General features: G+C 36.3%; 2 protein-coding genes across 2 annotated transcripts in view; both read right to left on the bottom strand.

Annotated features, from left to right (window-relative positions):
- Positions 1-13333, bottom strand: part of LOC125673012 (uncharacterized) — a 1263960-nt gene that overhangs the window by 851805 nt on the left and 398822 nt on the right. The gene's annotated exons all lie outside the window — the stretch shown is intronic.
- LOC130052947 (uncharacterized) overlaps positions 8905-13333 on the bottom strand; it is a 30439-nt gene continuing 26010 nt past the window's right edge. The window contains exon 3 of the mRNA XM_056159237.1: positions 8905-10805. Coding sequence (XP_056015212.1) covers positions 10231-10805 — 575 coding nt within the window. The 3' untranslated portion in view covers positions 8905-10230. The remainder of the gene's footprint in view (positions 10806-13333) is intronic.

Here is a 13333-nt window from a genome sequence, read left to right as displayed (position 1 = left end):
AAAATCACGGATTGAGGAAACGGACAGGGCATATTTTATTTATTGATCAATTATCAAAACTAATTTCTTCTGTACGATCAAAATCAAACATCGATGAACAACGTATTTTAATACTTCATATAACATCATATTATCTTAAGTTGTCATTAAAAAATAAATAGAAAACTGGCTTAGATCGGCCAAAGCGTCTCCGCCACTGTATTCTAAATTTTGTCATTTCAGGGTAGTTTATCGAAAACGAAAGTGGGTTTAATTAGCCGTATGGTATTTACTAATCAAGTAATGCAAGGTGAAGATAACGAACAGTGATCAATCTCATAACTCCTACAAGCAATACAAAATAGATAGTTGGGCAAACACGGACACACCAGAGGTGGGATCAGGTGCCTAGGAGGAGTAAGCATCCCATGTTGACCGGTCGCACCCGCCGTGAACCCTATATCCTGATCAGGTAAACGGAGTTATCCGCAGTCAAAATCAGTGTGCCAAGAACGGCTTAACAATCGGTATGAAACACGTCAGACAGCATTTGACCCAATGCGAGATTGTATTGACGAAGTAGATCGTTATAACGACCATAGAATTTGCGAAATGCTGACTTCAATCGAGACTGTTGAAATCCCTGTACCATCAACTTGTTTGTCAGTAGCTTACCTCGATTTAAAAACTGACTATACGCAGAACAAGCTCTTGCATAATTATAGCTTACGTAATTCACCTTATGTATGAAACAATATTAAAAGTACAAGCAGTAACTCTGAAGCAAGCTTTTCAAAGTGTACTGGCAAAATGTGTTAATCTATAGATATAGATAGTTATAGTCAATACAGCAACCAGATATTTCTATGTTCAAAACGGAGCTATTCTTCCAAAAAATAAAATCAAGTACAAATTTTCTTTGAATATGCACATCTACACAGTATGTCCCTATAACAGAGAAGACTCCCAGAAATTTATAAGAATTTCCTGCATATATGCACATCTCCACCGTGCGCCTTTATTAACTACAAAATGTCATGAAATTCTATTGTTCGGTTTAAGAGGAGTTGTGCTAACAACATCATGTCTGATAGTGGGCAAACTCCTAAGATCAAAAGAAGCAAAATTCCAAGGAATAAAATGTAGAATCAGAATTTCCAGTAAATTTGTTCATCTACAGAATGTGTCCTTATCAACTACAAAGTTTTATGAAATTTTATGCCCTCGGCAACTCGTCGCGTGGAGTGTTATAGTAAATGTATTCTATGCATCCCGGTGAGTATGACGTCATGACGGCATTCTCTTTATTTACGTCTCAGCCAATATATACTTTTTTTTGTTGTCAATCATCGCAGTAAACTAAAGACATATATATTTGTCTCGTACATCTTAGAAATTTCGGACAAATGCCATCATTAATTAGAAGAATCTAAAATAAGATTATTTCCACTCGACATCATGATTAAGGTTTCTGAGCATTACCATGGTATGGTTCCTTATACATATAAAGTTTGGTCTGTTGTTAGACTATAAACCATTACGAGTCATCCCTCAGGTCAGTGCATCTTTAGAAATTTCTCAGTGGGTTTCGCCAAGGTGTCATTTTGATAGGGAGAATTTCTTTGCAAATAAATTAGACATTTCTCGGTACGTTTGGACGTTTGTTTTGTTCATTTTGAATTTGATTATAAATAATTATCTCCCCCTTTGATACATATATTTTTTTTATTATAGATTGGAAAATTTTCATTTACTTGTCAAGAAATACAGACAAGTCAACTACTGCAAATGTATCAGGGTCTACCCTCCCTGAAAAACGATGACACGTGCCAGCAGGTGCTACTACTGATTTCACATGTACAGTAGTGTATATATATCATATATCATTGTACATCGGATCATTTATCAGAAGAGCTAAATAAAGATTGTCTCTTCTATGTGACACTACAGGAAAAGTACGGCACCAAACGAAGAAATGGTTTGCTATCATGCCAAATATCATTTTTGAAGTTATCATGGTTGATCATTTCAAAATGCAAGCACCCATAATTCGACTCGGGATGTAGGATAGAACCTTAATAGAGGATCAAGGTTATACAAGGTCATGTATGGGGAAATCGTATTCTGAAAACCAACACAGCCATGCCTAGTCAGATTAATATACAAGCACCATCAGGTAATGCAGATTCCAATCTATTCAAATCATGGCCTAGAGGGTAGAGGGAGGCGACAATAGGGTGTCAAATTTTAACATGGCAAAACATGGTCTGCATCATTGATACTTGTGCACATGCAAAATTGAAATTTCACGCAGTCATTGAAATGTAACAAATTATTTGCGGTCGTTCTTTGCCACTTGCATCATAATATCTTTGTTATTACAAGTATATATTTTTAGTTGTTATTTTTATCTAAAACAATGATATTGTGTACAACTCAGTGTCATACAATCTCGCATTTCTACATTATGATAACACTGGCCTGAAACAGGACGCGGAAGTATAATTGACACTGGGGTATTCCAATGTCATGTTCTAATTCCTTTTAATTACGCGTACGGTTGGTAGTAAGCTATAACAAAATATACAACATGAAACCAATTCTGTATAACTGCATCCGTATTACCAATCGCGTCCGAGTTAACGATCTCGATTTCCAGGGGTGTTTAAATCTTCCCGAGGACAATCACAGATTCACAGTGTTCTTTTTAAATGTACCACAAGCACTCGCCGTTTCGAATATCTATAATAAAATGTCTTTCTATACACAAACCATTAACAAGGTATATCATGCCGCCATCTTGATTTTCCTTTTTTACCAGCTGCATCGCTTGCAATTTGCGGAGTAATATTCCATAACATATGATACATATAACTAGCCCCCTATTGTTTGAATGGACTTTATTTCCAGTTCTTCATGACTCCGCAAGAGGTAAGACATTGACAGAGTTTTTTCTCTAAACGATAGAGGTCTAATTACCATATCATGTCGAATATTCCCCGCATCCATGATAAGGTGTACATATGAAAGGTGAAGATAACGAACAATGATGAATCTCATAACTCATATAAGCAATTCAAAATAGATAGTTGGGCAAACCCCGACCCCTGGACACTCCAGAGGTGGGATCATGGCTGAGTTTTACTAAACTTCGCAAGTTTATTTCATCATAACCTTAATTTACGATAATTATCCGTTTTATTGAACATCTTAACTTACGTTAAGTTAAAAAGAATCATAGTAACTCCACGACCGCCCCCCGACCTTAAAATAAAATGAAGAGTTATGTCAGTCTACATATAGAAATAGGGGTACACAATACACACCCCCCCCCCGAGTTAATAGAACAAACATTTGTCTATTTCCAACGCACGTGTAGTTCCACTTTTAAAATGCTTAGACACGTTTGATTTGTCTAGATACCGACCACAAAGTGTACATCATTCCGTAATCAAGAGCAAAGATGTACACTTTCTGGTGTACACCCCCTAAACCCTTTGCAGGGCATGTAAATTCACCGACACATTCAATATCGCTGGAAAATGATGAAACCGGAAATTTGCAGATGTTCCTCTTCGTACATGTACATATGTATATATTTTGTTATGGGAAGTATATATATTAAGATGATAATTTCAGTGCATTGTACAGTGTATGTAGTCATTTACAATATAGTTAATTGATTGCATCTTGTTTAACGTCTCGAGAATTTTTCACTCATATGAAGACGTCACCAAGGCCGGTGAAGGGCTTCAAATTTAGGCCTATGCTCGGCGCTTACGGTCATTGAGCAGTGACGGTTTTTTAACGTGCCACCCTACTGTGACACGGGACATCTGTTTAAAAAATAAGGTCATATCCGAGGACCCGTGACATTCACACCTAATGCCGAGCGTTTGGCGATGGAACTTTTACTACCGGTTTTAACGACTTAGGTCTGTCGTTGCCGGTATTCGAACCCCGACCTTCCGCATGCGAGGTGCAAATGCTCTATCTCTAGGCCAACGCGGCGTCTACAATAGTTTAAAATGTATTTTCGATTTCATATACTTTTTACAATAGTTTGAAATGTATCTTAAAAAGAATATGAAAAATATTGATAATCGTGAACAATCATAAGAAAAACAAATACATTTTTGTACAAAAATATTCTTTATTTCAGTACTTATTTATTTTGAACTGTATTTGCTTTAACATTTCTAAATCTCAAATGAGGACCTCATCAGCTGCTGGACATCCATATTGAATATACATGTACTACATGTATGAAATACTGACAGCGCTTTAAAGTCAGGGGCGGATCCAGGAATTGTGGTGACGGGGCGTCACTTTATGAGGCAGATGGTGTGGGGCCGCCTTGAGGCCCCCAGTGGGTCCAAGGCGAAGTCCTGGTGGGGGCCCAGGTGGCGAAGCCCCAGTAAGCTCCTGGATTTCGCAGGTTTTATAGAGCTTGAAATGTGTCTCCTATTTAGTAATGTGTACTATTTTCTATCATTTTTTATAAGGTGAAATTAATAAAAACGACGACAAATATTAAGGGGTTTTGGAAAAATAGAGATTGGGAAGGCCATTGTGCCCTGCGCCATAGTCCCATTCAAATGAAAATTGGCGCATTGAATTACTTAATCTATGCGCCGAAGTGCGCATTCATTATCGATTGTAACTTACGTTATTTTCTCTAGAAGTGAATGAGTACGACTTACTATTTTTTGTGAACTTTCGTTTTTTATTCCGATGTATTCTGATACACCGAATCTCATTGTTGAAGCAATAAAAATCAAAATAGATAACCAATAACTTGTTTCGTCTTAAAACATTCGAAGAGGACAAAAAGAAGGTCAAGTAGCACATGCTTACTGTAGCGTTTCAGGGAAATGCCCCCTAAGAAAAAGTTAAAAATAGACCCAAAACAACCACGTTTAAGCTTCGGACGGCCAAATTTAGAAACGTCAGATAGCGATAAAAATAACAACAAGCAGAGACCGTTCACGTCGACAGATACCGATGCCGATAAACTTGAGAGGCCGAAGGAGAAAAAAGAAAGACATTTCCAAGAGCGTTGGAAAAGTTCTTGGGCGTGGTAAGATTTTAAAGACAATAAGATGTTCTGTAAAATTTGCATGGAAAAAAAAAAAGCAATGCGTTTACCAGCGGTTGTCAAACATTTAAAACATCGTCCATGATTCGACACGAGGCCTCTGATGATCACACAAGTTGTTCTCAAGATCAATTTTTGAAAAAGAACATGGAAACTGCATTGAAGAAAAGTTACGAAGTACAATATGATGCAGTAATTAAGGCTCTCAAATTTGTTTATTGGCTTGCAAGTGAAAACATTCCCCTATCAAAGTATGACAGTTTTTTTCTAGCTATTTGTAACGAGTTGGACGTTCCTGGTCTGCAGCCTTTTTCTTTAGGTGGATCAAACACAGTAAATTATAGATCTTACTATGCAGCAAATGAATTACTTGATGCTATTTGTGCAACAGTTGATGAGGATATTGATTCACTCATTGAAAAGTCCCCATTTATTGCAGTCTTATGTGATGAAAGTACAGATATTTCGAACACTGCTAGAATGACTATTGACTTTCGCACATTTAATCCAGAAACAGGTGAAGCGAGGAGTGTCTTCATTAATGATATTGAGTATGAAGATGGAAGTGGGGAAGGGTTTTTTGGAGAAATTGTGAAAGTGCTAACATCAAGGATTTTGATTTGATTTAATTTGATGTTTTCCGCCACACTCAACAATTTTTCAGTTATATGATGGCGCTCAGTTTTTGTTGGTGGAAGGGAGAACCCAGATACAATGCACCTGGGAAGAAACCACCGACCTTCCGAAAGTAAACTGGGTAACTTTCTCACTTACCGGCGCGAGCAGGATTCGAACCCGCTCCGACAGTTTTGAGCGCGATGATCTAACCACTCGGCCACGGAGGCCCTTTGGAACAGATAAGGTAGTAGGGTTAGGTACCGATTGAGCATCTGTTATGACAGGCAAAGACAAGGGAGTGTTTGGCAGGCTTAAGGCTTTAAATCCACATTTGATCAACATCCACTGCCTTGCGCATAGGCTCGCTCTTTGCACTTCCCAAGCACTCAGTGGAATGACGCACCTAAACAACTACCAGGAGTGGATGTGCACTCTGTTTTACTATTTCAAACGGTCACCCAAGAGAGAGAAACAACTGCACAAAGTACAAAGTCTATTGGATCACCCTAATTTGAAGTATACATACATTCGGTGAGATGGATATCCTTTTATGAGGCGTTACAGTCTTCAGAACACTGGATCCACTACTTACCTACTTTCATAGCAGAGAACGACAGAAGGATCCAACAGCCAAGGGTTTATTGAAGTATATCGCTACTGCACAGTTCATATATATTACATATATGATGATGGACATTATTCCGATATTTTCTAAAATGTGTTTTACCTTCCAGAGTGAAAAACTTGATGTTGCAAAAGCTAAAGTTTGTATAATTCGTTTTGTGTGTATCAAATAATAGGGAGCTCCAAAATATTTAATTCTAAATAAAGTTAATATAATTAATGTGTACTTCCAAATAGTCATACTTAATTTCTTTTTACACAAATTAGAAAATATACAGGCAAATATGGAATTAAAATTGGATGCATTCAATTGTAAATCTATTTTACTTGTTATGTTTCAAGTTTCTATCAACCTATGTATTGCTGATTTGGAAGCCTACACAAGTGAAAAAGTGCTGCACAGTACACATGTGGATGGATATTACAAGGATGTGGCTCTGAACGAAGAGGATGGACACTACTACTACAAGAAGGAGCACAGATTAAAGAACACAAATACAAACCTTAAGGCACTGAGGAGTTCATTTGTCAACAAATTGATTGATAACATACGAAGCAGGTAATATATATGATATATATCCAAGTTGTCAATTTCCAAAAGAATAAAAACTTGAAATATCAATATTTCTTAAATGCATGTACAGGCGTGTAGCTGCCTATACGCAAGTACGCAACTACGTAGACATCATTTCAGAGAGAGAGACAGAGAGAGAGAGATATATATCTTTGCTGTTTAAATATTTGTGCCTCAAAAATAAATATTCCCGGTATTTAATTCAATCAGCATCAGTGGCGGATCCAGGAATTTCATAACGGGGGGGGGGGGGGGCAGTAGAAGGTTGGGGTTGCCTTGAAGCTTTCCACTGGTGGGAGTGCAGGAGGCGAAGCTCCCGGAAGCTAACGAAATTGTGCCAATAAGACAGTGGGTTCTCTTTCATTTAGATAATGAACATATAACGTCTATATACGTACATTTTCCTCTTTTGTGGGCGTTTGTAATTATAAAAAAAAAATTCAAACGCTGGCGCTGGATCCGCATTTGAGCATGATAATGTTCATTCAATCAAATCTAAAATCCTTTTTTAAGTTAAAATCATTAACATCATATCGAATATCACTTAAATGTACATTATATACAGTATAATACACATGAACGTGTAGTAGACGAATGAGGATATATTTTGTTATCAGTAAAATTTACCATATTCACTTGTCCGAAACAACGGAAGAAAATCGTAAAATTACGAATGTAAATCAGTCCAAGTACACACAGTGAATTGGCATCATAAAACACTTTAGAAAATGATTTTGTGAATTATTTTGGGTTTGGAAATTGACAAGAAACTCTATCTACAAAAAATAAGTGATTTCATTGGTAAAACCCAGATGTTTTAGAATCTTCACCCCAATAGGATTTTGTCCTGGATCCATTGGGGCCTCAAGGTGGTCCCGGACCCCTTGCCACACTTTGCGTACACTTCATTTTCTTTCTGGCTACGCCCCTGATGTACTTATTTTATCAATTTTAATTCAATACCAGTAAATCTTGATTTGAAAATAATTTCAGGAACATAATTTTTACAGATTTTAAGAGAAGAGTCTCCTGGATTCATTTTTTATGTTGGCAATGCCTGAAATCAATTTTGAAGATGTCAATGATTATGGAAATGAAGAAATGAAGAAACTGTTATCCTTTTATGGAGAAAAAACAGGTATGGATATTATTATTATCTTTCATTCTTAATACATTTTTTTGATCAAATAATCTTTAATAATGTTACATGGTTTATCAAATCAATCTGAATGAATTCTTATATCCCTGAATCATGTGAATAGCTTTATTATGAAACTTGACAGTTATACTATCCTCATTCATTTCAAATTTTCAATTTCAGTGCCACAAAGGTTCCAGATCTGAAGCAGTTCTTGACAAGGAGGCGGTTTTGCAGCAGTGGTTGGAGACCAAAACCATTGTTAAGGATGCTAGATATCCTGTGGATAACATGCAGACACTATGGAGTCCTCTTATAAAGCATCACTCAGAACAGTTACCTGACCTTATAAAGCTTGCTTTGATAGCTCTTGTTCTGCCACTCCATACAGCTGGTTGTGAAAGGGTGTTTAGTTAGCAGAATATTATTGTGAATAAGCTTCGACACAGATTATCACCTGACCACAGTGAAAAATTGTTGAAAATTCGCCTTGAAGGAAAAGGGATGACCTCTCATGACTTTCATGATTCTCTCAAAAAGTTTCATAAAAAGAAGAGATTAATCAAATCAAGCATTTAATTGGTTTTATCATGTGATTGTTTGAACAAAACCAATAAACATCATGTTCCACTGCACATTTGTTATTTACTGAAAAGGGTCCATTGAAAATTTGAACTGTGGGGCCATTGTCCCATAGACCATTTTGGCCTTCCCAATCACTGGAAAAAATTAAGTTCTCCCAATAAAATATTTCAAAAAATCAAAAGATTTTGTTATTCATTTCTTCGTGAGTGGAAGAAATTATTACTTCTTTTATCGTTTTTTTTTTCCTTAACAAATGACCACGATTTACTTCAAATTGGAAAGTTTTAGGGATGGGGAGCCGGCTGCGCCTCACCCCTTAAATCCGTCACTGATCATATATAATCTCTTTTTCATATCAAATAACTCTTTCTCTCATCCCGTGTGGATCTGGGTTACAATAGGTCTCCAGTACCCGTTGCTTGTTGTAAGAGGCGACTAAATGGGATGGTCCTTAGGATAAGACCGCAAAAACAGAGGTCCCGTGTCACAGCAAGTGTAGCACGATAATGATCCCTCCCTGCTCAAAGGCAGCAAACTCCTAGCATAGGTCTAAACGATGTAGCCCTTCATGAACAATGTTGACGTCTCCATATTAATAAAAATCCTCGAGAGGGAAGTTAGATAATACACAATCAATCAATCATAGCACTCCCCTAATTTTATGTATGGTATGCGCCAAAGTGAAATCAATATTATAATGTGACCTTGAAATCACCCCTTTATGTTCTCCTTATCCTTGTGTTTAAAGAAAATCTAATTTACATAATCATTGCGACAAGCTGCAGTACGTGTAAAAGTGCAACGATGTACAGTATCAATTGAAGTTTTTATCTTTACATGTATATTACTATCGTAATGATATGTCAGACAAGTGTTTGGGGTAACTTCTGACACAAAAAAGAAACCCCTTTTCACACATATCTGATAATGTCTTGCATTCTCTCGAAAATCAAAAAATATATATATGCTGCATTAGATGCATTTTAAACTTCCTTCAACGTGGTCCCAAGACTGCCCAGTTAATATAAAGTAAAGCTTTGTTTTTCAGCAGTCAGGGATTGATGCTGACTTGAATATGGTTGATCAGACTGGCAATGCTAGTTACTTTAGTGATGTCTGTGTGAAATATTCTCACATTAACTACATCATATTTTAAAGTTTTTCATATCATTATCACGTTTGAATGTAAATGTTAATACCTTACCGTTAAAACCCTAAGTAACAAAACAGTTTGTCCATCTAGAGCATATCGCTAGAGACACTGACCACACCAAACATTCATCTTTTATTTCTTTGTATTAATTTATCATTTCTTTATTTATTTTTATATTTCGGGCTTTTCGTGGTTTTCCCTGTCCCTGTACATCATATATCAATATAATGCTTTTAAACTGAAATGCCAAGTAAACAAAGCTATGCATGTTTGTTTTTACAGTACTTTTTTTTTATTTATTTATTTTTTTTTTTTTTGCAGATAATGATAAATATACACATTATTCTCGTACCTACTTTCCAAACTAATTTTACAAAACTAAAATTTCAGATCCATGGTAATGACCTTTCTGCAGAAATACTTTTATCTGGTAAAACTTTCAGGTGTTCTGTGATAAATACTTACAACGTTTGCTGATACTGTAATGAATCCCCTCGTCTGTGAATAACAAAGTCAGGTGATACATGATAATCATACTTACAACGTTCACTGATCCTGTACTGAATCCTCATGTCTGACATGGTACAGTGTGTGAGGATATCCAGCTGTAGTCTGTCTATGAACAGCTCGTACATCTCATCCGGTCTATACGGTATATACAGACATCGCTCTCCCTCACTCCTCTTATACTCCCACGATCGGCAGTATTCTGATATCACGTGAGGTGACGCCGTGGTCAAGAAAAACTTCAGATCACTGTCCTCCACCAGACACTCTGTAATGAACGCGTACATGACGTCATGTCGGATGTCGGATGGCTTAAACTTGATTACGTCGTTTTCCACGTGAATGATTTCCTCGGGATTGTCGGCGGCGGTGATTTCCTCACAAACAGGTAGTTCTGTAAAGTATCGTTCTCTGATCGCATTGTACATCGTGATGTGAGATTCGTCCTTGACCTTAACGGTGTAGTCGCCCACCATCAGAAGACAGTACAGGAGACAACGTTCAGCTGGAGGACGGTCGTGGTACTGACCTGTAATATTGTATACCGAATATTACACATTTTTGACGTTTTATACAGAATATTACACATTGTTGACGTTTTATACAGAATACTACACATTTTTGACGTTTTATATATAATATTACACATTGTTGACATTTTATACAGATCATTACACACTTCTGTACGTTTTACACAGAATATTACACAATTTGGCGTTTTACACAGAAGAATACACATTTTTGACGTTTTATACAGAATATTACACATTTCTGCACAACAAAGTTGACTTGGAAACTTCTTTACCATGTTCATGTATTTTCACCAGAATTAATCATTATATTGTAAATACAACAATGACAGATCCGACATAAATAAATTCCATATTTATTTCATGAACGCTGCATTATAATTCATAACTTCTTCGTGTATGCAATGTCAACGTCCTGACGGTTAAATACAGTTCTTTAAAGCTTTTTTTTTTAATTTCTAAAAAACCTCAGATAAGTCGGTTTTAGTGTACATCCTTTAAAAAGGGAGGGGGGGGGGGTGATGCTGAGTTGAAAGTTATTGGATTTGTATAAAAAAAAAAAAGTAGTTGAATCATAGAAAGAAGGATTCATCTGTTTGAAAAAAAAATCATATAGATCAATTTATTCGTTTACATGGAAACAACCTTCGAACTGTTGAAAAACCCAATGCCGCCATAATCAAGCACTTATATACCCATGTAACCTCTGTAAATAAATTATCATTAATCATTTATTTCTCATTGTTGCATAAGTGTAAATGTGTTTTTATTTTTATTTCTGCGCTGAAGTGTGACAGACCACGCGTGTGTGTTTATAACTGACCACTGGACTTCGTTATACTTGTTTAACCGGTTTCTAATACTCACTTTACTTTCCCGCTTTTACTAACTCAGGGCCCGCACTCTCGGTGCTACCCTTGAAGGGAACAGACATTAGCTACTTAGCATTCAAGTTTTCATATTTCATATACTGGAGATATATGTACCGGTGTTTGGTAATTATTCATGATAACTTTAATTATATGTAATTGGGATATTCATTATCATATTTAAACGTATTTCTGATTATTTATTTTATTTTAGGTTTTCACTTAATAGTTTTAATAAAACATCCCTCAGGTTGACGGTATTTGTCTCTGTGGTTGCATCCAAATATATGTATAGTGAATCAACAGTTTTTGATTTGAATACATTCAATGGTCATTATTCAAACATTCTATGTCCGGACACTAACATGTAAAAGCAGCTTTAAAGTAACATAAAAAACAACGAAATATTCAATCCGAATTCCCTTAATCTCACATACTTTTTTTCAATAAAAATGATGAATGTTGAATATAGGCTGCTTCGAAATTTCAAAAATCGCATTCGTAGATACAAATAAGTCATTCAAGAGAACATTTCTATGTATAATGTGGGTCAAGGTCATTGTATGTATATGCCAAAGCCCCATTGGTCATCTACCGGGACCCGTGACATTTACACCTGATGTGGAGTGTTTGACGATGGAATAATGTGACTTACTATTTTAACGATTTAGTTCTGTCGCAGCTGGGATTCGAACCCCGACCTTTCACATGCGGAGCAACCGCTCTACCTCTAAAACATTGCGGCGGTCCATATGAACGAAACACTCGAGGGTGATTTTAAACAATATACAATCAATCAATCTTAGATATTTCCGTGTTGTACATTGTAGAGTTTTAGCGCTAACTGTATAAACACTTAAACCTTCATACTAAAGTCATTTTTCTGAACACGCATATGGAAACCGATTGCCATACTCAAAATCAACAATCTCCTCGCGCATGCACGTGTGCTTTGTTTTAATTGGATGATACCAAAAGCAAAATTCTGAAAATCTGATATTAATGAAATGAATCAATAATATTCACAGTATTGGTAGATAATGTGTACGTGTATTGTTTTTCGTTCATGTTTTCTTTTTCTTTCGGAGGGGGGGGGGGGGGGTACTGAAGAAAAAGACCATGACTTTCTAATTAATAATCAAAGTCTGAATTAAAAGAATCTTTGTGTTAGGTTTACAATATGAATGTCTATCTAATGATTGGTGCGATCCACATACGCTAAATCAAATTGGCATGCTCGTGCAGTGTTACTTTTAATTTATTCTTACATTTTGAGATTTCAATGAAATGTTTTAAAACGTATGTGGTAGATGCATTTTTGCAAACATGAATCTACTCAATGTCAGAAAGCATTCATGTAGATTTCAGTTCTTTTGGCCCAGTGGTTCTCTAGAAGAAGATTCTAAAAGATTTCCCTAGATATCTGTATGTAAAATTTTAACCCTCAACTGTGGCCCTACGCTACCCCCGATGGTCATGATTTTAACAATTTTGAGTCTGCATTATGTCAGAAAGTTTTCATGTAAATACCAGCTCTTCTGGCCTAGTGGTTCGTGAAAAGATTCTTAAATGACCCCACCCTATTATTACATTTCTGTGATTATCCCCCCTTTGAAGTAGGCATGACCCTCCATTTGAATAAACTTGAATCCCCTTCA

Source organism: Ostrea edulis, chromosome 3 (genome assembly GCF_947568905.1).
Source record: "Ostrea edulis chromosome 3, xbOstEdul1.1, whole genome shotgun sequence".
Classification (NCBI taxonomy): Eukaryota; Metazoa; Mollusca; class Bivalvia; order Ostreida; family Ostreidae; genus Ostrea; species Ostrea edulis.
The sequence above is the reverse complement of the archived record's forward strand: the minus strand, read 5'-3'. Positions and strand labels throughout refer to the sequence as shown.